Source organism: Erinaceus europaeus, chromosome 3 (assembly GCF_950295315.1).
Source record: "Erinaceus europaeus chromosome 3, mEriEur2.1, whole genome shotgun sequence".
In the NCBI taxonomy this organism is placed as follows: domain Eukaryota; kingdom Metazoa; phylum Chordata; class Mammalia; order Eulipotyphla; family Erinaceidae; genus Erinaceus; species Erinaceus europaeus.
The window spans coordinates 137,326,038-137,352,022 of record NC_080164.1 but is presented as its reverse complement, the minus strand read 5'-3'; the positions used below and the strand labels follow the sequence as shown (position 1 = coordinate 137,352,022).

General features: G+C 36.2%; 1 protein-coding gene across 20 annotated transcripts in view; it reads left to right on the top strand.

Moving 5' to 3' along the window:
- ADGRL3 (adhesion G protein-coupled receptor L3) overlaps window positions 1–25,985 on the top strand; it is an 848,379-nt gene that overhangs the window by 404,658 nt on the left and 417,736 nt on the right. For all 20 annotated transcript variants that reach the window (XM_060188015.1, XM_060188014.1, XM_060188010.1 and 17 more), the window contains exon 5: window positions 15,876–16,089. In XM_060188015.1, the coding sequence (XP_060043998.1) occupies window positions 15,876–16,089 (214 nt within the window). The remainder of the gene's footprint in view (window positions 1–15,875; window positions 16,090–25,985) is intronic.

The following is a 25,985-nucleotide window of genomic DNA, read 5'->3' as shown; positions in this document are numbered from 1 at the left end:
GGGAACCAGGGTCTTAAACTTGCTTCCAAGAACAGTGGAGTGTGTGCATTCAACAAGACACCTGGCATCAAAACTTTAACTTTTAATAAACCTATTTGTTCAGTTACTTTACCTGTGTCATGTGGGCTTCCTCAAAGCCACAGTTTATTAATCTTTACATGCTCTTTCATTCTGTTCTGTATTGAAATTAATAGCAGTGTCTGTCTGAGACTTATAAGCAAAAATTTTTTGTTTTGTGACTCTCAAGTTTGAGGTCATGAGTTTTATCCCAAATATCACAACATATACAGAGTAATTTTCTGGTTTTCTTTTCCCACCATTACTAATTAAATCAATTTATTTATTTATTACTGGAGAGAGAGAGAGAGAGAGAAATTGAGAGGGGGGAAATAAAGAGGAAAAAAGACAGAGAGATGCCTGCAACCCTGCTTGATCACTTATGAAGCTTATCTCCTGCAGGTAGGAACCAGGGGTTTGAATCTGGGTCCTTGTGCACTGTAATGTGTGCACTTAACCAGGTGCACCACTGTCTTCCCCCCTTAAATCAGTCTTTAAAAATTTGTTCTCCGGAGGTGGACTGTAGTGCAGTGAGTTAAGCTCATGGACCAGCATAAGGATCCTGGTTCAAGCCGCCCCAGCTCCCCACCTGCAGGGGAGTCACTTCACAGGCAGTAAAGCAGGTCTGCATGTATCTATTTTCTCTCCCCCTCTGTCTTCCCTTCCTCTCTCCATTTCTCTCTGTCCGAAAAACAATGACATCAATTACAACAATAATAACCACAACGATTAAAAGCTTCCCCAGAGTCACACCCTACTAGGGAAAGAGAGAGGCAGACTGGGGGTATGGACCGACCAGTCAACGCCCATGTTCAACGGGGAAGCAATTACAGAAGCCAGACCTTCTACCTTCTGCAACCCTCAACGACCCTGGGTCCATGCTCCCAGAGGGATAGAGAATGGGAAAGCTACCATGGGAGGGGGTGGGTTATGGGGATTAGGTGTTGGGAATTGTGTGGAGTTGTACCCCTCCTACCTTATGCTTTTGTTCACTAATCCTTTCTTAAATAAAAAATTTAAATTAAAAAAAAGGGCAATAAAAGGGAAAATAAATAAATAAAATAAAATAAATTGTTCTCACTAGTTTTGCAGATAAGAATCAGTCAATTCAGAGTCCTTTCGGTGACTTAATCTGAAATCTGGGAAAAAGGTGAGGGTTTCTGAACTAAGCTAACAGATTTCATATTTCACTTGAGACCTTCACTAGCATCCTGAATTAGCATTTAGTAGATATATCTTTGCTGTTGGCTAGGATTTATGATTTCATTTGACTATACTTTCTCTCATTTTGATTGTACTTTTTTGTGTAGGAGTGAAAGTTGCCACCAATGTCTACTATATATATAGTTGGAAGTGGTCAGTGGTGGTACATCCAGTTGATGATACGTACTACAATGTGCAGGGACCTGAGTTCACACCTCTGGTCCTTACTACAGGCATGTGTTCTCTCTTTCTTTCTCTCTTTCACTTTCTCCCTCCCTCCCTCCCTCCCTCTCTCCTTTTCCCATCAATTTCTTTGTCTCTATCCAAAATAATAAATAAAATAAAAAATACATATATTGTCTATTCTTTCTATTCTACAGGTCTGGCATTTGGCAAGTATCTTAGTATCTTGACTTACATGGCTTTAAAGATTTAGTGGATTCATACATTCCTTTCTTACAAATATCACTAAACAAGTATTCACTGGCTTTAAAGGCAGGATTTACATTTAGTGTTTAGTGTTGGTTGAGTTATTTATTTATTCATTTTTTTACTATCTTTATTTTATTTACTGGATAGAGACAGCCAGAAATCGAGAGGGAAGGGGTTGATAGAGAGGGAGAGACAGAAAGACACCTGCAACACTGCATCACCACTTGCAAAGCGTTCCCTCTGCAGGTGGGGACTAGGGACTTGAACCCGTGCCCTTGCACACTATAACATGTGCGCTCAATCAGGTGCACTACCACTTGGTCCTTGGTTGAGTTCTTAATGAACATTTATTTGTTAGAAAACATCAATAGAACATTTCACTGTTAACAAAGTAAGTCTCATTTTGCAATCTGCATACTCAATTTGCAGACGTTCCTGAAAAATACATCCTTCTTTATTGTTGCTGTCACCTGGACTTTACTACTCAAGCAAGGCCAACTTTTTTCAGATAAATAACAAAGAGTGGAGTTAAAGGAGAATGAGTGGAGGAAGAGAGGTTTGTGCAATGTAATTAGTCTTTGTCCAACTTATTTTAATCAATGTAGTGCCAGTACATGCCATCATAAAGGAAGGCATTCCTTCTTTTCTGTAGTTACACAAGATCTCTTTTTTATTCATTCTTTTATTCATAATTGAACAGATTGTTTCTTTGTCTTGACTCTTGATTCAATGAGGATAGATTTAGAAGAATGTGAGTATAATTGTCTCTTCTTGATCTTCACTCAAGATTTTGAATTTTTCTTTTTATTTATATTTTTATTTTGCTAAGAATGTCTGCTTTGGATATTTTTATTCTTTCTTCTCCTGTATTCACATGTAGTTTTATCTCCAAAAACCAAGCCAAATTACTTGTTTCAAGAAATCTTTCTTATGCTCCTGAGCACATATTTACCTCTTTTATTATTTTTAAATTTGTTCTACATAATTTATTGTGTTTTATGGATGTTTTAAGCCTTGTATAGTTGTTTGTGGTCTCTCTCCAACTACAACCTTGTTGTGTTTTAGAAGCTTTTAGAAAGGTTCTCAGTAATATTTCTCTGCAGCATTTGCCCATCTGCCCTCCCTTCAAAGAACTTTCACCCATTTGACATGTCATTTGCAGGGCTAGCGCCACCAGAGAGAAAGACTCTAGAACACGTGGCTGAGTGGAACGCAATGCAGTTCTCTTTATTGATCAGAGAAAAATGGATTTTATCTTCTGAAGCGGAAGTGGCAAGTGGGAAAAGGAAGGGGGTGGAGCAAAAAAAGACCTCAAAGGTAACAAGCTTCCATAGCAGCTGTTGCGAAGGTTCTAACCAGTGGGGATTAAACCAATACCCTGCAGGCAGGGCTGGTCTCAGGCAAAACAGTGATTATTTATATAGGCCATAGCATCAAAAAATGCATGGGAACCTGGCCTGATAACCAACACAGATAGAAACAGAGGGGGTCTTTAGAAGCAGAATTAACCAAAGGAGAAATGATAACCAACAATCATTACCCTGCAACATTTTGTTTTATTAATCATGGGTACTATCTCTTAGTTTTTGAAACTTAGCCAGATTTGCACTGTTACTCAGGATTCTTCAGATTTTCTTCCAATGTAATTTATTTATTTATTTTTAATTTTTTTTATTTAAGAAAGGATTAATTAACAAAACCATAAGGTAGGAGGGGTACAACTCCACACAATTCCCACCACCCAATCTCCGTAACCCACCCCCTCCCTGATAGCTTTCCCATTCTCTATCCCTCTGGGAGCATGGACCTAGGGTCATTGAGGGTTGCAGAAGGTAGAAGGTCTGGCTTCTGTAATTGCTTCCCCGCTGAACATGGGTGTTGACTGGTCGGTCCATACTCCCAGTCTGCCTCTCTCTTTCCCTAGTAGGGTGTGTCTCTGGGGAAGCTGAGCTCCAGGACACATTGGTGGGGTCTTCAATCCAGGGAAGCCTGGCCAGCATCCTGGTGGCATCTGGAACCTGGTGACTAAAAAGAGAGTTAACATACGAAGCCAAAAAAAATTGTTGAGCAATCATGGACTCCAAGCTTGAGCAATCAAGCTTGGAATAGTGGAGAGGAAGTGTTAGGGGGGTACTCACTGCAAACTCTAGTGTACTTCTGCTTTCAGGTATATATTTTGCAGTAGTTTATGGATACGTGTGAACATAAGCTCTCTCTCACAGAAACTGGTGTATATCTAGGTTATGGGACTTTTTTAGAAAGTGAACCACCTGAGATGAAATTAGAGTGTACTATGAAAGGAAAGGTCTCACCCGAGTAATGAAGCTGAAGGGTTGTCATTCCACTCGTGAAGTCTCTGGACACAGTCTGAGGTGAAGCATGTTGAGGTGGCAATCGTTGCATTGGTTAGGTTGTGATCAGCGGATGCAATATTATTTGGTATGGATTGGGAGACACATACGGGAAAGTGGGCCCTATCCAAGGGTTCCAGGACTGGGGGAAGTAGCGGTGCTATAGTGGAGATGTGAGGTTTCTGCTGTCTTAGGGTTCAAAAAGACAATCGATAGTTAATGTTATCATCACATTATTTGGTAATTGGGTTAACTTTGAAAAGTCCTTTTGTTATGGTTTGCTGTACAGTACCCAGTATCTTGTATATAGCTGTGCTATTGGATGGTTCTGTTCTACTTGGTCTAGGCTTTTGAGAGAGCCTGCATATCAAATACACAGCCTATATATTAAAAAGATTCAGTTTGTGTTTTGAAAAACTTTGAGACATACAATTGATTTTCCCCCTCTCATATTAATCAACTACTGATTTATATGTCTACATTTTGCTAGGAGTGTACATAAACACCATTCCCACCACCAAAAGACTGTGACCCAACCCTCCTACCCTCTCCCACCCCCCACTGGCCCAGGAAGCTGCATATCTACCCCTCACCACAGGGTTTTTACTTTGGTGCCCTACTTACAATTTGATCAGGTCCTGCTTTTAGTTTCCCTTTCAGATCTTCTTCCTCAACTTCTGTTGATGAGTGGGATCATCCCATACTCATCTTTATCTTTCTGACTTAGTTCACTTAACATAATTCCTTCTAGCTGTGTCCAAGATGGGTCAGAGAAGGTGGGTTCATTGTTCTTGATAGCTGCATAGTATTCGATTGTGTATATATACCACAGCTTTCTCAGCCACTCATCTGTTGTTGGGCACCTGGATTGCTTCCAGGTTTTAGCTATTATGAATTGTGCTGCTATGAACATAGGTGTCCAATGTAATTTATAAGGAACAGAATCTCTAAAAGTTGTGTTAAATTTCATTTATCACCATCATCCACATATGTAGACCTATAGGAGAACATTTATTCTGAGGCATGGGTCTTGATGGTTATGAAATCTGAGAGTTTCTATAATTTTCTGTTTGTAATTAGAAGATTCAGGAAAATTAGTGATGCAGTTTCAGTTCAAATTAGAAGGCCTAAAACTACAGTATTTACATACTGGAGTCCAAGAACCAGAGGATCAGTGGTGTGACCACTGCTCTATCTTTGAAGACCACAAACCAGAGAACAAAAAGCACTAGAGAGCAAATTTTTAGTATTTATTTATTTTTCCATTTTGTTGCCCTTATTTTTTTATTGTTGTAGTTATTGTTGTTATTGATGTCATCGTTGGTAGACAGGACAGAGAGAACTGGAGAGAGGAGGGGAACACAGAGAAGGGGAAAGAAAGATAGACACCTGCAGACCTGCTTCACCACCTCTGAAGCGACCCCCCCCCCCCCCGCAGGTAGAGATCCTGGGGGCTCGAACCAGGGTCCTTACGCAGGCCCTTGTGCTTCGTGCAGTGTGCGCTTAACCTGACTCCCAATTATTTATGTTTTTAAATAATCTCTGTGTAAGCAATTTGGTTGAAGTACACCATTTTCTATATAACTCTTATAATTGTTACTTATGCTTGGGCCTCCACCAGTTATAAGGATGGCTAAATATTATTTTTTTCTATAGCTTCCTATTCAGACATTCTTTCCATTGTTAACTTTAAAAATTCTGATTTTTTTTTCTTTTCCTTTTGATCTTAAGAATTAATTTCCTACAGCTTTTTTCAGGGGGTTAGTTTTAATAATCATTTATTATATTCATAATCATTGTCCTTTCATAATCATATAGCCCTTTTGGTGCTGTATTTAACTAAATATGAAACAAATAAATCACACATATTTGTTGAAATAGTCTTAATGAAAATTGAAGGCTTACTGGTAGCAGATATATTATACTTTTTTTTTTTTAACCAGAGCACTGTTCAGCTCTGGCTTATGGTGGTGTGGGGGACTGAACCTTGAGACTTTGGAGCCTCAGGCATGAGAGTCTGTTTACATAACCATATGCTATCTACCCTCTGCCCTATATTATACTCTTTAAAGAAAAAGGTTGTTAGGTGGCTGTATCATGGGGTTTCCAGTATTATTTTGCTGTCAAAGTTTTTTAATTTGATTTTTCAAATCACTTTTTTTCTAAAACTTGCATAAATATGTTGACATGTATAAAGACAAAAGAAAGATTCATATTTAAGAAAATATATATCACAGGTTCTGCTTTAAAACTGGGGACATTTGCTGTTGAACATGTTGCTGTTTGTAATGAACTATTTTTTAAATATTAATTTATTCCTTTTTGTTGCCCTTGTTTTATTGTTGTAGTTATTGTTGATGTCGTTGTTGGATAGGACAGAGAGAAATGGAGAGAGGAGGGAAAGACAGAGAGGGGGAGAGAAAGATAGACACTTGCAGATCTGCTTCACCGCCTGTGAAGTGACTCCCCTGCAGGTGGAGAGCTAGGGGCTCAAACCTGGATTCTTACTCTGGTCCTTGCGCTTTGTGCCATATGCGCTTAACCCGCTGTGCTACCGCTGGACTCCCAAAAATGATTTTTTAAAGGTATTGTTCCATAGGTAGGAATTTTGCACTTTTTAGATATGTAAATGATACTATCTGTAATGAAGAACATCTTTTCAAATCATAAGACTTGACTTAAAGTTAGTTTAATTTACTTATGTCTCATAAAGTACTAGATCTGATAATACAGTGTTTTCTTTCAGTCTCTCCTTTTTGCTCTAAATGGAAAACTTACCTCAGGACCTCAGTGAAATTGTTCATGTGCAAGAGCTTAGGTCTACAAAAAATAAATAAATAGGTAAATACATAAAAATTAAAAAATCAGCGCAAACAAAACTCACATAATATCCAAAGCAGATAGATCAGACCAATTCCAAAAACAAATAATGAGCAACTTGGCTAGCAAACAGTAATAGGAAAAAAAAAAAAAAAAAGGATATTATATTAGCATGTGAGAAAAGTAAATTTTAATTACCTTCCAGTTAAGTAAACATAAGCAGTCAGAACAAAAAATAAAAATGAAAAAGTAAAGTACCAGATCTATTTTTATTTTACTTTCCAAAGATTTTTCAAAGACCACCCACTATTGTTTTTTCATATCAATGAGATACAGGGGAAATATTTTTACTGGTAATTCATTTTGAACATTGCACATATGTATTATATACCATCTATAAAACTAGTGGCTTAACTCATGCTCAAGCATGATAATGGCAAAATTACTTTGGGGGCAGGTATTCATATTTTACTTAGGCTAATTTTGGTGTTTTTTTGTTTTTTTCAATATTTGTCTAGCAGATTCAATGTCACATTTTTAAAATATCCCTTAAGGTTTGGTTCTGGACTGAGTTAATAAATATATAATGAAAATTTTAGTGACTTAAATATACATTTATTATCTTCTATATTTTCTGTATGTTAGACTACAGGAACAGTTTGACTCATTAGTTTACCATATGGTCATATTTAGCTAAAGGAAGTCTTTCTAGTTGCTAGTCAAGTTTAGAAGCCTGTCTTGAAAATCTATGCTGGCTGTCATCTTGACTCAGTTCATCCATGGCGTTTCTGAAGATTTTCAAAATGAAGGTGAGTGACTGAACATAGTCAGTGACCCAAGAAAGAAACTGAAGTTGTAGTGTCTTACTCATGGGATTCATACAGCCATTTCTATCTCACTATGCCCATCAGAAGTAAGAAACTGAAGTTTAACTCACAAAAGGAAAGAGACAATGAATGCTGAAATACTAGAGAATAATAAACATTTTTTTACAACTCTTAAATGAATTTATTTAAGAAAATCTATATTCTATCTCTAGATTACCTTACCCACTACAAGATAGGTTTTAAAGGGCTAACTTGACACCCTTAAATCTGAAAAACTTATCTTCTGAGATAATTGAACTATACTCAGTTTCCTACCCAACTTGGCACCACTGCCTAACCATTTACCTTTGTCATAAACCTGTTATTTAATTAAACAGAGATCAAATATGGTCTCGATTATTACCCATTTAAATTAACCATCTCCTTAATTTTAATGCTGCAAAGTAACTTTATACTTTGTATTTATCTTTAATTTTTATGTTGCCAACACTTTATACAACTCCTCATCCACTGTTTCCAGTGGGATTTTAAACATTCTTTTCATGTCTGATAGACTTTTTTTCTTAGCTTATTTGTTCATGAAGAAAACAGAGAAAGAGAGAGGGGGGAGGGGGAGGGGAGGTGGAAAGGGAGAGGGAGAGGGAAGGGAGAGGAAACTAGAACCAGGCATCACTCTGGTACATGTGTTTCTGGGGGTTGAACTCCAGACCAGTTTGACAGAATTTTTAATTTCAGATATAGATAGATAGATAAGAAGGTGGCACAGTGGATAAAGCATTAGACTCTCAAGCATGAGGTCCTGAGTTCAATCCCCCGACAGCACATGTACCAGAGTGATGTCTGGTTCTTTCTCTCTCTCCTTCTATCATTAATACATTCAAAAGAGAGAGATTGTTAAGTGAAAAACTGAAACACTAGAGTTTTTTGTGATGCCAAGACACTTCCAGATGGTGAAAAGGGTTGAACCTAGGTCCTGTTGTAATACTACTTATGATACTCTATAGTTATCCTGACAAGTTTATGATTCCTAGCCTTGGGTTCCATGAAGCATCATTTGGTTCATGTTTGGTCATCTGTGCAGGGTAAGGCATATATCTTGCTGAATTACTATCTCTTGTCTCCTGCATTACCATATTAATGGCATGCCAATAATTCTCAAGGGGCTAGATGGTGACACACCTGCTTAAGGGCATGTGTTACCATGCACAGGGAGCCAAGTTCCCGCTCCTGGCTCCCACCTGCAGGGGGAAACTTAGTGAGCTGTAAAGTAATGCTGCAGGTGTCTGTCTCTCCCTCTCTATCCTTCTTCCTTCTCAGTTTCTCTGTCCTATAAAATAAAATAAATGAGGATAAAAATGTTTAAAAATAATTCTCTAGTAACATTAGTGTTTTTAAAAATAAACAGGATGTGTGTAAATGAAGTGTAAAATTGGGTGAATAATAAAATACAATATAAATACAAATATATGTCATGTTGCATGTAATACTCTGGTAACCTATGATCCTAGGAAGACTGAAGACTTCAATCTCTGCAGTATGGTATATTAGGGTGAGATATCACTCTCTCCCTCTCTGCTCTGACTACAAGAAATCTGCTGCAACATTGAACCCTCCGTCTCCAACCTCTTGCTACTTGTCTCAATATATATTTAGTCTTTTCCCTTTTCTTTTGGATACCCTTTATCCTAAAACCCTATGTCTCAGTAATCTTTTCTTCACAGCTCCTTTCTAATGCTGTAGAGTTATTGTGGCAGGTTTATGATCCCTAGCTTGGGGATCCTTGAAGCATTATATGATTCATGGTTGGTCACCGCTTTTAATCCCCCTCTCCCTCTCTCCCTAGTCTGGTATCATTAGTTATCACTATTCACAAGTCCACTAATGGATTGCAGAAATTTTAGTCAAATAATATCACCAGGAAGGCTTAATGGTAACAGAGAGAAGCCAATAAAAAGGAAAGAAAAAAAAGTGGTTTCAAAAACAGAGTGGGTGTTCAGAATGAGAGTGATGTGTTGAAACATGTTACCCAAAAGAGAACTATTTCTTTGTATTTTTAAAAAAGTAAATATAAAAAATATGTTATTTAGGCTAGAATAGCCAAAAAAAAATCCTGAGGGAAGAGAGTAAGAGTGGAGAGGCTATATGTTTCCTTGCTGGGCCAGCATGGGGGTGCCTCTTCCCGGATGCATACTCTCTGGGTTTGAGAGAACGTGACCAGAGCCAGCCTGGGCTGCTACTCACTCAGCAATGCGAGGGAGATGACTCAGGAACCAAACACGTGGTGCGAGGCAATGCAATATCTTTATTGATCAGAGAGCCAAGGCTTTTAAAAGGAAGACCTGGAAGTGGCAAGTCAGAAATGGAAATGGCAAGGAAAGGGGCAGAGAAAGGCAAAAGGGGGCTGAGAAGGTAGACACTTCCTTAGCAACTGTTGCGAGGGTTTTAACTGGTAATATTAATACTACCCTGCAGGCAGGGAGGGTCTTGAGGGTAGAAAGAAGATAGATCAAAGGAATGGAATGGGTGGGTATCTTTCAGGCAAAACAATGATTATGTAGATAGGCCATAGTATCAGGAATGCAGGGTGGAGCAGGGGGAGCTGGCTTAATGCTTTGTGAGGCTCCTCACAATTTCCTGGCCTCAGAATATACTACAGAGCCACTATTATCAAAACAGCCTGGTACTAGAGCCTAAGTGGAGTACTAGGCCAGTGGAATAGAATTGAGAGCCCAGAAACCAGCCCCCATAGCTAAAGTCAGGTAATAGTTTACAAGGATGCCCAAAACATCAAACGGCAAATAAGAGAGCCTATTCAACAATTGGTGTTGGAAAAATTGGGTTGAAACATGCAGAATAATGAAAGTGGATAATCAAAATTTCACCATATAAAAAAGTTAACTCCATATGGAACAAAGATTTAGAAGTTAGACTAGAAACCATCAAATGCTTAGAAGAACATATAGGCATAACTCTCTTCCATTTAAACTATTACAACATCTTCACTGATTCAAATCCAATTGCAAGTAAAACCAAAACATAAATAGACCAATGGGACTAGGTCAAACTGAAAAACTTCTTCACTGAACTTAAGTACTTCCTAAGCTTACTTTCACTGTTGCCTCCTTAGTCCTATGGTCAGTGGGTTGTTTTAAAGTATAGCATCTTATCAGATATTACTAGATTTACATTTTATTGATCAGATATCAATTCCATGTTCAATTAGTGCCTTCATCTCGTCACCTCATTAGATAAAAATAGGAAAGAGCATAAGAATGTGACTTTGAGCAACAAATTATTTTTGCCGGGGTAGCCTGAGGGTATTTCTTCCCGGTCACATGCTCTCTGGGTTGGAGAGAACTCGATCGGAGCCAACCTAGTCTGCTGCTTACTCAGCGACTCAAGAGAGGAACCAGGAACTCTCATGGCTGAGTGGGAACACAATGCAATGCTTTTATTGATCGGAGAAAAATGCCTTTGTATCTTCTGAAGCGGAAGTGGCTGGTCGGAAAAGGAAATGGGTAGGATAGGGGGTGGAGAGAAGAAAAGAGCAGGAAAGTAGCAAGCTTTCATCTAACCAGTGGGGATTAAACTAATATGCTGCAGGCAGGGCAGGTCTCAGGCAAAACAATGATTATGTAAATAGACCACAGTGTTAAGCAGATGCAGGGGGCCTAGCGTAATGACCAACAATTTTTCCATAGCACTTTCAAAATATTCAAAGCAATATTACCCTGATTCAACATACAAGATAGCTTCACTAACTAGTGTGCATTTAAATTGTTGACATTTTATATATCTTAGGGTTATTTTCCCCCATTATTGCCATAACCGGGTGATTTTAAAAAATGGACTTTGGTTGCTAATTTAAAAATTTACAATATAATTGAAAATAATTCAATTAAATAATTAGATAATTCTATGACTGGTATATATTTAGTAATACTTCTCTTGAAACAAAGCAATCATCATTTTAGAGTACAATTTATCACTGAGTTATTAATACAAATGCAGCTATATGCTAGGTGAAAGAAAACATATGCAAATAAACTCTGGTTCTCTGTAATAGTTGACATATCCTTGACTTTCAAATAATTCTTAGATAAGCAATAAAGATACAAGATATGGGGGGGGTTGTTTCCTTCACATTTCAGTTGACTTTGTAAAACTGCCTGGTATCTGATTCTAAATCCTATTTTGACAGTTAAGACTTAAATTAAAGGTTGTGTTTGTGTATGTGTGTGGTGACAGAGTTGATTGATGAGTTTAATCAGCCAAATTGTCCATTTTGTAAAACAAATATGTTGACTGTGTGCTTTGATTATTCGGTTTCTTTACTAAAGTTACTTTTTTTAAACTTAGTTAAGTCAACAAAATATAATAAGATCATTTCAATATTTGAAAACAGTTTCAATTAGATTCTTTTATGATTATACAAAAGTTAAGCAACAAACTGTCTCTTAAAAATGTTCAACATTTTTTTCTAAAATATTCAGTGAAATTCTGATGTAGAGCACATTTTATAAAGATAAATAAAATGCTCCATAACAAAACTTTTACATTCACTAAAATTATAAAACTGTCTTTTCAGCTCATAACATTTTGCTTATCCTTGATTCTATTTTTTCAATATTCTTTATTATCTTTATTTATTGATTGGATAGAGACAGCCAGAAATGGAGAGGAAGGGGAGATAGAGAGAGAGAGAGAGAGAGACACCTGCAGCCATGCTTCACCACTTGCAGAGCTTTCCCCCTGCAGGAGGGGACCGGGGCCTTGAACCCGAGCCCTTCCACATTGTAACATTTGTGTTCAGCAACCAGGTGTGCCACCACCTGGCCTCTCCTATTGATTCTATTACTGAAAATTACACTAAATGCACTAATGAACATGTCTTTAACCATGAAGTTGGAAATTTGTTATTAAAAGAACTTTAAGCTTAAATAACTAATTTCTCAGTGATTATTTCACAAAGACGTTTTATTTTAGGATTAATAATGAAATGAGTATTTACTCAGTTAAAAAATTCATTATGTTGAGACCAGTCACTTGGTAGAGCAGACAATATCCAGAACCCAGGTTCAAGCCTTTGACCCCTACCTGCAGGAAGAAACTTTCGTGAACAGTGTTGCAGGAGGCATCTTTCTTTCTCCATCTTTTAACCCTCCTGTCAATTTCTCTCTGTCTCTATCGAAAAATAAATGAAAAAAATAAATCTTTATTTCTCTTTCTTGAGGCTTTCTGGTCAAAATATTGACGTATGATAAAAATTTTAAAATGTTACAGTGGTTGACAAAGTAGACCAGCAGTTGAGCACATGCTTTGCTTGCATGGGCCCCTGGATTCCATCCCTATCACTATGTGTAGCTGATATGATCTGCCAACCTGTTTCTCTCTTATTAAACAGATAAATATAAGTTTATTGTAATGTTATAATCAACTTGCAGCTATAATCAACTTGGGCTAGATTCCTGTGTATGAGAAATAATAAGCATAAGTAAGAGAAAACAAAGGATTTGTTCAGTGATAATCAGAACAGAATTAAGAGTTAGTGTAGTTAAAGAATTTTAAATGTTCTGGTCAGAAATGATGCATTGGGGTGAATAGGACAGTTACACTTTTCCCAAAATTTTGTAGACAGTGACAGTTAATATTGTTTTCAATTTCTTCTAAACCAAATCAATACTTTTCTGTTAAGTTTCAAGTGGAAATGCTTTCAGTAAAATAACCTGTTTCCCCACTAATATTTTTGACTTTCTTTCTAACCTCCTCCCATTTACTTTCATTGTTAATGTACAGTAAAAAAGCTATCAGCAAAGTCACATATACTTACATAAGTACTTTATGTTGTATATTCTAGCAGATTAATCTGCTTTCATAGCAAAGATACAGGTTTCACATATGTAAATTTTAATTAATTCTCTTGTTGACAGTAGGTAAGCACTTTAGAATTTCATTAAAGGCATTTTGAGTATTTGCTATTAAATATTTTATTTTTCTTGTGTACTGATTATCTTAAATTTAGAAACCTTTTCCTGATATAAAAAGATGGTATTCTATATAAAAATGAAGTTCATATGTTCACAAAAGATCTAAATTTTAAAAATAAACTGTATTCCAGGAGAGTGGTGAATTCATGTATGTGTTATTGTGTTCAATCCTAGATATGCATATGCTGGATTAAAGTGGTACTCTGGTGTGATTCTGTTTGTCTATCCATCCATCTCTCTCTCATAAAAAAATAATAAGCACATCAAGTCTGGAGAGAAATAATTTACAGGGCATGGCACCTACATTGCAATGCACGCAACTCAGGTTTGAGTCCTTGTGCCACATAGGAACCTTATGTGCTATGGTGTTTCTGTCTCTCTAAATGAAAAATTGACCCAGAGCAGTGAAATTACACATGTGCAAGACCCCTGTTTCAAACAAACAATTAAACCAACCCTTGAAAAACGTTTCTGTTGTCTCTATTTTTCTCTTTAAAGTTGATATTACAGATTGCTTTAAATTTTGCCATTGTGGTAAACAACAAATGTATATCCAGCAGCAGTGTAATTTGTTTTTGATGACTTACTTAAAAAGCAAATACATGCATGTGTATATGCATAGTTACCCCTGACAAGAAATTGGATGTTTAGTTTTTACTAAAACGATGTGCTATCTGATGTGCAATCAACATTTCAGAAAACCTAGAGTGTTTTTTTAATATATTTTTAAAAATATTTAATTTATTTATTCCCTTTTGTTGCCCTTGTTGTTTTATTGTTGTAGTTATTATTGTTATTGTCGTTGTTGGATAGGACAGAGAGAAATGGAGAGAGGAGGGGAAGACAGAGAGCAACTGCCCTGCAGGTGGGGAGCCGGGGTTCGAACCGGAATCCTTATGCCGGTCCTTGTGCTTTGCGCCACCTGCGCTAAACCTAGAGTGTTTGTTTTTCCATTATGCTAGAGAATTTTTAAAGAAATATTTCTTTAAATTTTCTTACTAAATCTTTAAGTTATCTTTAATTAGCTGGATAGAGACAGCCAGAAATCGAGAGGGGAGGGGAAGAGAGAGAAAGAGAGAGAGAAGGAGAGATAGATAGAGAGAGAGAGAGAGAGAGACAGACACTTGCAACATTGCTTCACCACTTTCAAGCTTTCCCCCTGCAGGTGAGGACTGAGGGCTCGAACCTGGGTCCTTGTGCATTGTAACATGTGTGCTTAACCAGGTGCACCACCTCCCAGTCCCAAAATTTTCTTCCTCCCTTGCTCCCTTCCTTCCTTCCTTCCTTCCTCCCTCTTTCCTTCCTTCCTCTTTCCTTCCTTCCTTCCTTCCTTCCTTCCTTCCTTCCTCTTTCCTTCCTTCCTCTTTCCTTCCTTCCTTCCTTCCTTCCTTCCTTCCTTCCTTCCTCTTTCCTTCCTTCCTTCCTCCTTCCTTCCTTCCTTCCTTCCTTCCTTCCTCTTTCCTTCCTTCCTTCCTCCTTCCTTCCTTCCTTCTTTCTTTGTTTTTTTTTTTTTTTTTTTTTTGCCTTCCTGGGTGCCTACACCTCACATCCATTGCTCCTGGAAGCCATTTTTCCCATTTTTGTTGCCGTTGTTATTATTATTGTTATTGCTGTTGTTGTTACTGGATGGGACAGAGAGAAATTGAGAGAGGAGGGGAAAACAGACAGGGAAAGAATGATAGACACCTGCAGACTGGCTTCACTGCATGTGAAGCAACACACTCCCCAACCCCTGCAACTGGGGTGCCAGGGGCTCAAACCAGGATGCTTCAGCCAGTCCTTGAGCTTTCACACCAGGTGTGCTTAACCCGCTGTGCTATCACCTGCTCCCCCTCTTTTTAAAAATGTATTAATGATAGAATGAGAGAGAGAGAGAAGAGCATCACTCTTGCTCTGGAATTCCAGCAATCAAACTGGAGACCTCATGTTTGAGAGTTCAGTGCTTTATCCACCCTGTGACCTCCTCCAGATCCCTAGAATAATTTTTATTGCTAGATAAAAAATAAAAAAATCTGTAGTCGACTAAAACATTAATCCCCCTATAAAGAAAAAAAAAGTTAACAAAGTGAGGATACTCTGTTTCAGTTGAAATTATACTTTATTGTTTGGTATTAGTTTATTTCAAATACTGGAAAAGCAAACACATATACTTGTTTTTGTAGTAAAGATGACTTATTTTCTTTCTCTCTTCTTGTTAGCTTTCAGCCGTGCCCCAATTCCAATGGCCGTGGTCCGCAGAGAGCTCTCCTGTGAGAGTTACCCCATAGAGCTCCGTTGTCCAGGTACAGATGTCATCATGATTGAAAGTGCCAACTATGGGAGAACTGATGACAAAATTTGTGACTCTGACCCTGCTCAGATGGAGAATATACGATGCTATCTGCCAGATGCCTATAAAATTATGTCTCAAAGGTAAGAAGATACTGAATAGTCTTTTCTTTATGCATTTAATGTGAACTCTCAACATGTATTTAAGTGGCATATTGAACAAACTTTGATCATTCTAAAACACTACGTTCTGTTTTAAAATGATTTTAGTGATATTTTAATATTCAACTATAACTCTCATGTAGACTTGAACTTACGAAAAAGACTGAGGAAAATGTATAACCCTTGTAATCTAATAATTTCTATTGAAAATCATTTAGCTTCATTAGGTATTGTATCATGATATAATCTGTGTTGTCTGAAACTAGGCCTGTGTTGTCTGAAACTAGATAAGATACTAAATTAGCTATTTTCATTTTTTTTTAAAAAATATTTATTGTATTTGAGGAAAAAAGTTTTCTATGAAAGATTAAAAACAAAATAAAACAAACAAAACCCCTAAGGTATTACTCCAGTACATGCAGTGCCAGGGATTGAACCAGGAGCTTTAGATAAACATTGAGTCTGCTCTACCACCTGAGCACTTCCCCATCCACTATTTTTTTTTCAGTTTTCCTAAGCAGATTTTGGTTACATTTTAGCTACCTTGAATGTATTGATTTAATTAATTATGCAGTATTGCTAGTAAAACAAATAAGATCTTCAGATAAAAAGACTCGTGAGACCATAACACAGATATACTGCATCAGGCTTTAATGCCTGAGATCTCTAAAGTTGCAGTTTCAGCCCAGAGCTGAACATTGCTCTGGTTTCTCCCTCTCTCATTCTCTCTCTCCCTGCCTGGCTAGCTTCGTGGGCGGGAGACAGAGGACCAGGGACTTATGGCTGAGCTGGGATGCAGTTCAATCTTTATTGATGAGTGGGGATGCAGTGCAATCAGTCAATCTCTTTTCACTAGAAAATTCTGTCCTTTATATCTTCTGAGGTGGAAATGTCAGGAATAGGAAGTACATAGAATAGGGGGTGGGGAGAAGGAGAAAAGCATGCAAACCAGTGGGGATTAAACCAATGGGGATTAAACCAGTGCAGGTCTCATTGCAAAACAATGATTATGTAAATAGACCACAGCTTTAAGCAATGCAAGGGAACCTAACATGATGATCAAAACAGAAGGGGTCTTAGAAGCAGAATTAGAAGCAGACCAACATCTCCCCCTCCCTCTCTCACTGAAGATAAATAAATTTTTTTTAAGACTGGTATAGAGAAATCAGTGCTATTAAGCTTTAAATCATACTATAATTTCTTGATAACTTAGATAAATATTAAATAGCTTTTAAACATTTTTTTACTATAACTACTTAGAAGTCATTGAGTCATTCACGTTAAGTATGTTTTCTACTTTCCACAGTGCAATTTTTAAACAAAAAAATGAATTTTCTTTTTCTTTAATACTTAAATCCAGGCATTCTTTCCCTCTATTATTTAAACATTTCTTAAAATTGAGAACACAGAGCATAAATTTAAACAATTTAAGTATAAAAGCAAGAACTGATTATAATGGCAGTATGTTTGCCTTTGATTCTTGAAATAAGTTTATTGTTATGTTTCTTTAAATACATTTATTTTACATTTTAAATTTTACTTTATTTATTTATTTATTTTATTTTGATTAGAAATAGAGAGAAGTTAAGAGGGAAAGGGAAAAGAAACCTACAGATGGGGACCAGGGTCTTAAACCCAGCTCCTTGCACACTATAATGTATGCGCTAAACCACGTGTGCCACCACCTGGCCCCTTACTGTTATGTTTTTAATGTAACTCCACATATATCTAAACTCTATGATATTATTCCTAAAATAGTTGCGTCTTTTGTTTTATTTTATGTGGGTCCTGTAATCTCTCAGGAATGATCTTTCATGAGTGACAAGTTATGGACACTGTGACTATATTTTTGTTTTATTTTTATCACATCACCAACAAAAATTTCTTTGAAATCTATTTGCAGTATTGGTTGAAGAAGGGTGTGAATTTCTGTGATTAGCTTTTCATTTAAAATGTAGCAGAAATATTGACTTCACTGGCTCTTTCATCTATGATTTTCATTAAAATAGTTTCAATCCTTTCAATAATATTATTAATGGTTTCCAAAATAAGCCTTTAATCTTATAATTATTGCAAAAAAGTTACAATGGATTATCTGGGATTACTGATTTATATGGAATATGACTATAAAGTAACACATCTGTAGAGTAAAAACGTGTTAAGCACCCTTAGTAACTCATTTGTGTAAATCCTGCTGGTGGAATCTCAAGTAAGAATTGTCATTTGACAGAAAAAAACAATAGTTAATTCTTCATGGAGACAGAGTCTTGCTTGCATTTGTAACCATTCAGTGCACTACATCACACTTACACAAAATAAAATCTTTTGAATTTTAAAAAGAAAAAAATGCAGTTCTGTTTTGTATTTGGATACAAACTGAATGGATGAATAAATGTAAATGAACACATTGTTGACATGTTAACTGTGAAGATTTGAGAATTTGAATCTACTGACTAAAAAAATAATCAGGCATTATTATCCAAACAAGAAAGTATTTATTTGATAGTAGAGGTCACTATTTGAGTCCACAGTTAAAGCATGGTTCTAAGGTATGTTATATCAGATATTGAGTCTAGGGGGATTTTAAAGAATTTAGTAGGAACATCTAGCTAAACGTAAGTCGTTTGTATGAAATTTTGATCAGCTGACAGAAGTTATCAACAGAATGATACAGTTATGCTCTTTTGGTAGCAATCAGCGGAGATAGCATTCTTACATCTTTTCTACTGGAGATAAAATGATGGTAATGCTCTTTCATACTATCAAAAAAGAGAAACCAATAAATTAAGTATTCTTTTATAATCCTTGGTGAGAGTTGAGTCAGGCTGCTTACTTTTCAGCTAGAAGTTTCATAATGGTAGTTAGGTATAAGATCTAGATTATAAGGCTGTGACGTTTGATTTCCAGATTTTTTCTTCCCCAGTACAACTACATTAGTTTGGTATCTCCTTAATCCTGAGCTGTCAAACATCAGTGTGTTTTCATGCTATTCTTACCCCTGGATTTTCTCAGAATATTTTTTTTCACTTCTCTTTCATTATCCTACTAAAAGCCTTGCAAAAATGCCAGAACACATTTATATATTGTCAGAATATCCAATCTCTCTCACTTACTATCAATTACATTTTCTTAGTGGCACCTGAACATGAATTACATTATTATTTTTTCTTTATTAGCAATAGCCTTTAGTAAAATGTGCACTTCTAGAAGTCAAATCCTTCTGTTGATTTCATTATAATTTTTTAATGTTTAAATAAATTTAAAATTTAAACAAAATATAAACATATTCTCTAATTTTGTGATGACTCTGTATTTTTTTTCTTAGCTCTGCTTTCTGAATGACTTTCGTTGCTTTCTTTTATTTCATGTCTATACTTGTCAGAGAGTTTTTAATAACAGTATATATAATGACCTGGTAGATGACTGAGCAAGTAGACCACTTTGCTTCCAAATTCCATATATGTTCTGACTTCTGTGTCTTATATAGTAAACAAATACATTTTTTAATATTTATTTTTATTATTTTTTGTTGTCCTTGTTGTTTTATTGTTGTAGTTATTATTATCATCGTTGTTGGATAGGGCAGAGAGAAATGCAGAGAGGAGGGTAAGAGAGGGGGAGAGAAAGATAGACACCTGTAGACCTGCTTCACTGCTTGTGAAGCAACTCCCCTGCAGGTGGGGAGCTGGGAACTCGAACCGGAATCCTTTTGCCATTCCTTGCGCTTTGCACCACCTGCTCTTCACTTTACTACCGCCTGACTCCCAACAAGTACATTTTAGCATGATTCTAAGTAATGAACTTAAAAAAACTCCTACTGGAGTCCTTCTTTAAATTGCACAAGCATTCCATCTAAATGTGGAAAGTCTGAATACATGACACATCTTTAAACAGGTGGTATAACAGCCCTACTTTACATAAGTTGTTTACACTTTTTTAAATTGAAAAGGCACATGAATTCATGAGCATACATATGTATATATATGCATGTACATTTGCTGAAGTTGTAGTCTGCATACTAAAATTGCACATAAATGTACAGCTCAGTGAATTTCTACAAAGCAAGCTCATCCAAATAACAAGCATATGAAGAAACAGAAGTCTACCTCAGATGTGTACCTTGTGCTGTGCACCAGTCTTCTCCCATCCTACTCCTTATTATCTCTATGGAAATTTATAACAACCTAAGTTAGTTTTGCTCATTTCATGATTTCTCTCTCTATGTGGATTTATATTCTATGTGCCTTTTGGGCGTCTGTAACCTCTCTTTCAATGGATTCATTTTTTTATATAGCTTCATTAAAGCATTTATATATACCATGTAATTTAAAACATTATTTATTTATTGGATAGAGGGAGAGAGAAATTGACAGGGAAGGAGGAATTAAAGGAAAGGAGGGAGGAAGGGGAGGAGGGAGAACATTTTTGAAAAATGGGGTTGAAGAGAGAGAGAAAGAGAGAGAAAGAAAGAGAGTGGGAGAGAGAGAGAGAGAGAGAGAGAGAGAGAGAGAGAGAGAGAGAGAGAGAGAAGAGACCTGTAGCACTGCTTTACCACTTGTGAAACTTCCTCCCTACAGGTATGGACCAGGGACAAATTTATCAGGTTATGAGCAGCCATCAATCACTATGAGTCAATACTTCTGTCACTGCAGGGAAATCCTGCATACTCATTTCTGTTAAATCCTACTCAATGTAATGACTACTCATTTTGTGTGTATGTCTCTCTTTAGATAATTAATGTTGATATAGATAAATGTTTATAATCAAGTTAAAATGAGTAGGTTTTTCAGAAAGAAAGTACCAGACAAATTAGCAGTTATTTTTTTGGAGGCATAGCTATTACTCTGCTTTATCTGTTTTGAATTCTCCTAAACTCAAAGGTCATGGACTCTGGGCATTAAAAACATACCCTTTTAGACTTTTTAATACATAGAAATGTTAAATGTATACAGTATGGATATTTTTTCTATTTGAACAGATCATCTAAGATTTATTTCTCTCCTTTCCCATAGTATTTTATAATAGTTTTTTTTTTTAATATCAGGAACATAAAGAGACAGAAAAAAAAAAAGAGTTCTTTCACCTCCTTCAAAAGTTTTATTTCAGCTTATATCAGTACCACTGCATGGGTTTCTTTCTTTCTTTCTTTCTTTCTTTTCTTTTCTACAGTTTACAAGATCTTGGTTTGTGTTGTATTAATTCCTGATGAAATTAAAACAACACTTTTTATAATACTTTATTTATTGATTGATTGATTGACTTATTTGAAAAGAGTGAGAAATAAAGAAGGAGTGAGGAGATAGGGAGAGAGACAACTGCAGTTCTGCTTTACCACTTAAGAAGCTTCCCCCTGCAGGAGGGGGGCTAAGGCTTGAGCCTTTGTCTTTCTCCTTTTATTATCATCCTTATTTCACTGACGGAGGAACTAAAGCACAAAGTTTAAATAAGATTCTAAAAATACAGGAAACAGTACAGCTGCGATTTTAGGTATCAATTCAGAAGTTCATGTTAACTGTATTACCATGTGATCTATAGCTAAAATGTATACTATTTTATCAGGAGGATTAACTTTAAAAACATTGTGTACCTGTCACTATTATTGAACACAAAATCCATGTGTGTGTGTGTGTGTGTGTGTGTGTGTGTGTGTGTGTGCGTGAGTATTTGCTTACCCCCAAACATGTATAGATGTGCAGTGCTAATGATCGATTACCTTTTTCACATAAATATGAGAACTGATGGAAAAAAAATTGAAGTATATATTTTATTTATTTTTAATGAAAGAGGTACAGAGAGACCAGAGCACTGCTCAGCTCTGGCTTAAGGTGGTTCTGGAGATTGAACCTGGGGCCACAGGAGCCTCAGGGATGAAGGTACACTTGCATAACCATTAAGCTGTCTCCCTAGCCGATGTGATGGTTTTTAATTATGCAGTACATATATTTTATCTTAGGATTTCTCATCTGGCAAATATGTAAGTATGTGGGATGAAATGTTTAGTAAGTAATAAACTATGAAAGAAAGTATGTTGTTTTTGAATTTATGGGTGATGCTATCACAATTATAGTAATGCTTTAATAAATGTGGGCTTACTGAATATGTTAAAATATACTCATATAGAAATGAAAAATATTTATGAAAAAAAAGAAAATATATGTCCCTTAACATGGAAACTTTGAAACATGAGAGCTCATGAATTTGAAGGTAAATAAACCAGGAGTCCTCTGAAATACTTATAAATCAGGAAATGAATGGTGCCAACATTTCATAATCAACTTAGAATGTAATAGCAAAATACTTTGATATTTCTAATGTTCTAGATGATAGAGGGTTAGTACAAATTCTTATAATAAGCTAATAAACTTAATAAGGTTTTAAAATGAAAGTTCCTATCTCTGCCATACTCTAACAACTTCTTTGTGTATGTGTAAAATCAGATCCTCAGGCATACACGATTTCACTGATCTGGGCCACTGTTTCATTCAGATAGAGCTGTCAAGACATCATAACATCATACACTTTTCCAGCGTTATATGCCTCTCTTTTGGTGTTTGTACTCATGACAAGTTACTCTCTTTACCCAGAGAACTGTCTCTCTAGCCCTATAATAACATTGTTCCCATTTAGTAGCATAATTGTATTTTTTCTTCCCTGGAAAGGCTGAGTTTATGCTGCAGATGCAATGCTAAACTTGCTTTCTTAAATATTAGCCACAAATTTTAATTCATTTATAGTTTTTATTAATAAATTTACCAAAGAATAGTCAACAAGTCATTTTGTATGACAGTTTTGAGTCTCTTCACTTTGTTAATGTGATTAACTCTGAGAGAAATGTTACTTCCCAAGTTGTTGGGTAATAGTTCCCTAATATTTGTTGACATTAAAGTACATTACTGACCCCAATTTCTCTAGAACTGAAATATCTGTTTTATCACACTTGTAGGAAAAAGTCATGCAAACTGTATATGTTTGCAATTAATTTTGCCACATGATAAAAACAATTTTCTTTTGCATAGAGAGTTTTTAATGATATGTATGTATGGTGTATTTATTATTAATGTATGTATATGTGCATATGTGTATTTTTTTTTCTCAAAAAGTCTTGAAGTCTTTTTAAAAATGCTAAAGGGAGAGTTAAGCAAAAATAAACCAATGAAACTACATCAAATTAAAAAGCATCTGTACAGCAAAAGAAACCACCACCCAAAGATGCCTCTTATAGAATGGAACAAGATCTTTACATGCCATACAACAGACAAAAGGCTAATAAGCAAAATATATAAAGAAATCACTGAACTCAACAACAGCAACGACAAAAAAGCAATTGACCCCATCTGAAAATGGAAAGAAGATATGAACAGAATATTTACCAAAGAGATCCAAAAGGCCAACAGACATGTGAAAAAAATGCTCCAAGTAACTGATTGTTAGAGAAATTCAAATAAAGACAACAATGATATAGCAATTCACTCCTGTGAGAATGTCATACATCAGAAAAGATAGCAACAACAAATGCTGGAGAGGCTGCTGGGGCAAAGGAACCTTCCTGCACTACTGGTGGTAATGTAAATTAGTCCAACCCATGTGGAGAGTAGTCTGGAGAACTCTCAGAAAAATAGAAGTGGACCTATCCTATGGCCATGCAGTTCTTCTCCTGGGGATATATCCTAAGGAACCGAAAACACCCATCCAAAAAAAAAATTATGTATACCTATGTTCATAGCAACACAATTCATAATAATTCCCAAAACCTGGAAGCAACCCAGGTGTCCAACAACAGAGCAAGTTTGGTCTATATACACAATGGAATACTACTCCACTATTAAAAATGTTGAATTTGGGGGACAGTGGTAGCAATGCGGGTTAAACACACATGGTATGATACACAGGGAATGGTGTAAGGATCTTGGTTTGAGCCCTGGCTCCCCATCTGGAGTGGGAGGGGGTGGTGTTGCTTCACAGGTGATGAAGCAGCAGGTCTGCAGGTGTCTTATCTTTCTCTCCCCCCTCTCTGTCTTCCCCTCTTCTCTCCATTTCTCTTTGTCCTATCCAACAACGACACCAATAACAATAATAACTACAACAATAAAACAACAAGGGCAACAAAAGGGAATAAATAAAAAAAGAAGTAGATTATATTTCCTACCCATATTTCTTTATTTCTTTCCATTGAAACCCCATTATTTTGTATCTGAGATATAGAGAAGTCATAAATGTTTCATTTTACTGATTACAGTACTGATGCTTAAATCTAAAGTAAATGATCCAAGGTTAAATGAGACCCTGTACCTTTCAGTTTTATTATATAAGTCTCTTTTTATAAGTAGTTTATTTGGAAAGCAAAATACTGGTATTTATTATAAAATGATGTTTCATTTATTGGCAAAACTTAAAAATTAAATTTGTTTTTAGACATTAAACTGAAAAACATCCGAATTATAAGGGAATAAAGCAAACCAAAATGAAATATTCAATAGTTGTGTAGACTTTTCAAGAAAAAAGCAGTACTTCTGTGGTGAAGGGAGATGATACTTGGTGGCTGATCTAAGCTAACACCTATTTTAGGGAGGTGTGAAACTGAACTCCTGGAAAAGCAACAGGATTGCAAGGCCCCATTTCTTCTGTAGTAACAAAAACACCTATTTCTTGAAGTTCCAAAATTATACTGCTTTTGTGGCGTTGGTTAGTAACCACTCTTTTCTCCTCAGATACTTAGACCTTCTCTTGTAGGCTTAGAACACGTTTTGAAATCTTTGAAGCAGACTGATTTAAATTTTGAATAATGCACCTCATGCTCCTTGCTTCTCAGAGCAGTTTAGAATTAAAATTCTTGCCTTGAAGGCTCATAATGAGGATAGAAAAATCTGTGTTTTTCCACATGAGTAACACTTCCATACTAAAGAGTTACTATGGCTTAGGGTTGCATGTTTTTTCATTATCCTCTACTGCTGAATAAAAGATTTCATTCTGGATTTTTGTAATGTAGTTTTCCTATATAAGGCAAATGAGATGTGATAAAATAATGCTTTTTTATCTCATAGGTTAAGCACATATAGTACTAAGAGCAAGGAACCTCTCTAGGATCTGGGTTTGAACCCCCAGTTCCTTCCCTTCCTGCAATGGGAATGCTTCACAAGTGGTGAAGAAAGTCTGCAGATGTGTATCTTTCTCTTTCCCTCTCTATTTCCCCTTGCCTTCTCAATTTCTCTCTGTCCTGTCCAATAAAATGGGGAAAAAAATGGCTGCTAGGAGCAGTGGACTCATAGCACTGGCACTGAGCCCCTGCAATAGCCCTGGAGGCAAGGAAGAGAGAGGGAGGGAGGGAGAGAGAGAGAGAGAGAGAGAGAGAGAGAGAGAGGGAGAGAGAGAGGGAGAGAGAGAGAGAGAGAGGTATCTTCAGACCTTCTTCATTGTTCATGAAGCGTTCCTGCTGCAGGTGGGTATAGGGTACTCAAACCTAGGCCCTTGAGCATAATACTATGTATGCTAAACCAGGTGCACCACTACTTACCTCTCTGACCCTTATGTCTTTATATTATATTAGCTGCATATAATAAAGAAATATGTATGTTATATTTACATTCTTTTTTATTTTTGTTCCACTTATTTATTTTAAATAAACTCTATAAAGATTTCTGGTCTAGAAAAAACACTTAAAACTTGTGAAGTGTACCTTTGAGACCAGAAACATTTTTACTTCTCTAGATTTCAGAACCTCAAATCTTATTACACATATGTAGTCTTTCTTCTCTACTTAGCTTCTTGTTTTACAGTCCCATATAAAAATTTGATCACCTCTTAGCTTTGAAAATAGTTCTGAAAATATCAATAGAAATAGTCCAAGTGTCAGGTGAAGTACATGGTTAAAAATGACAGCA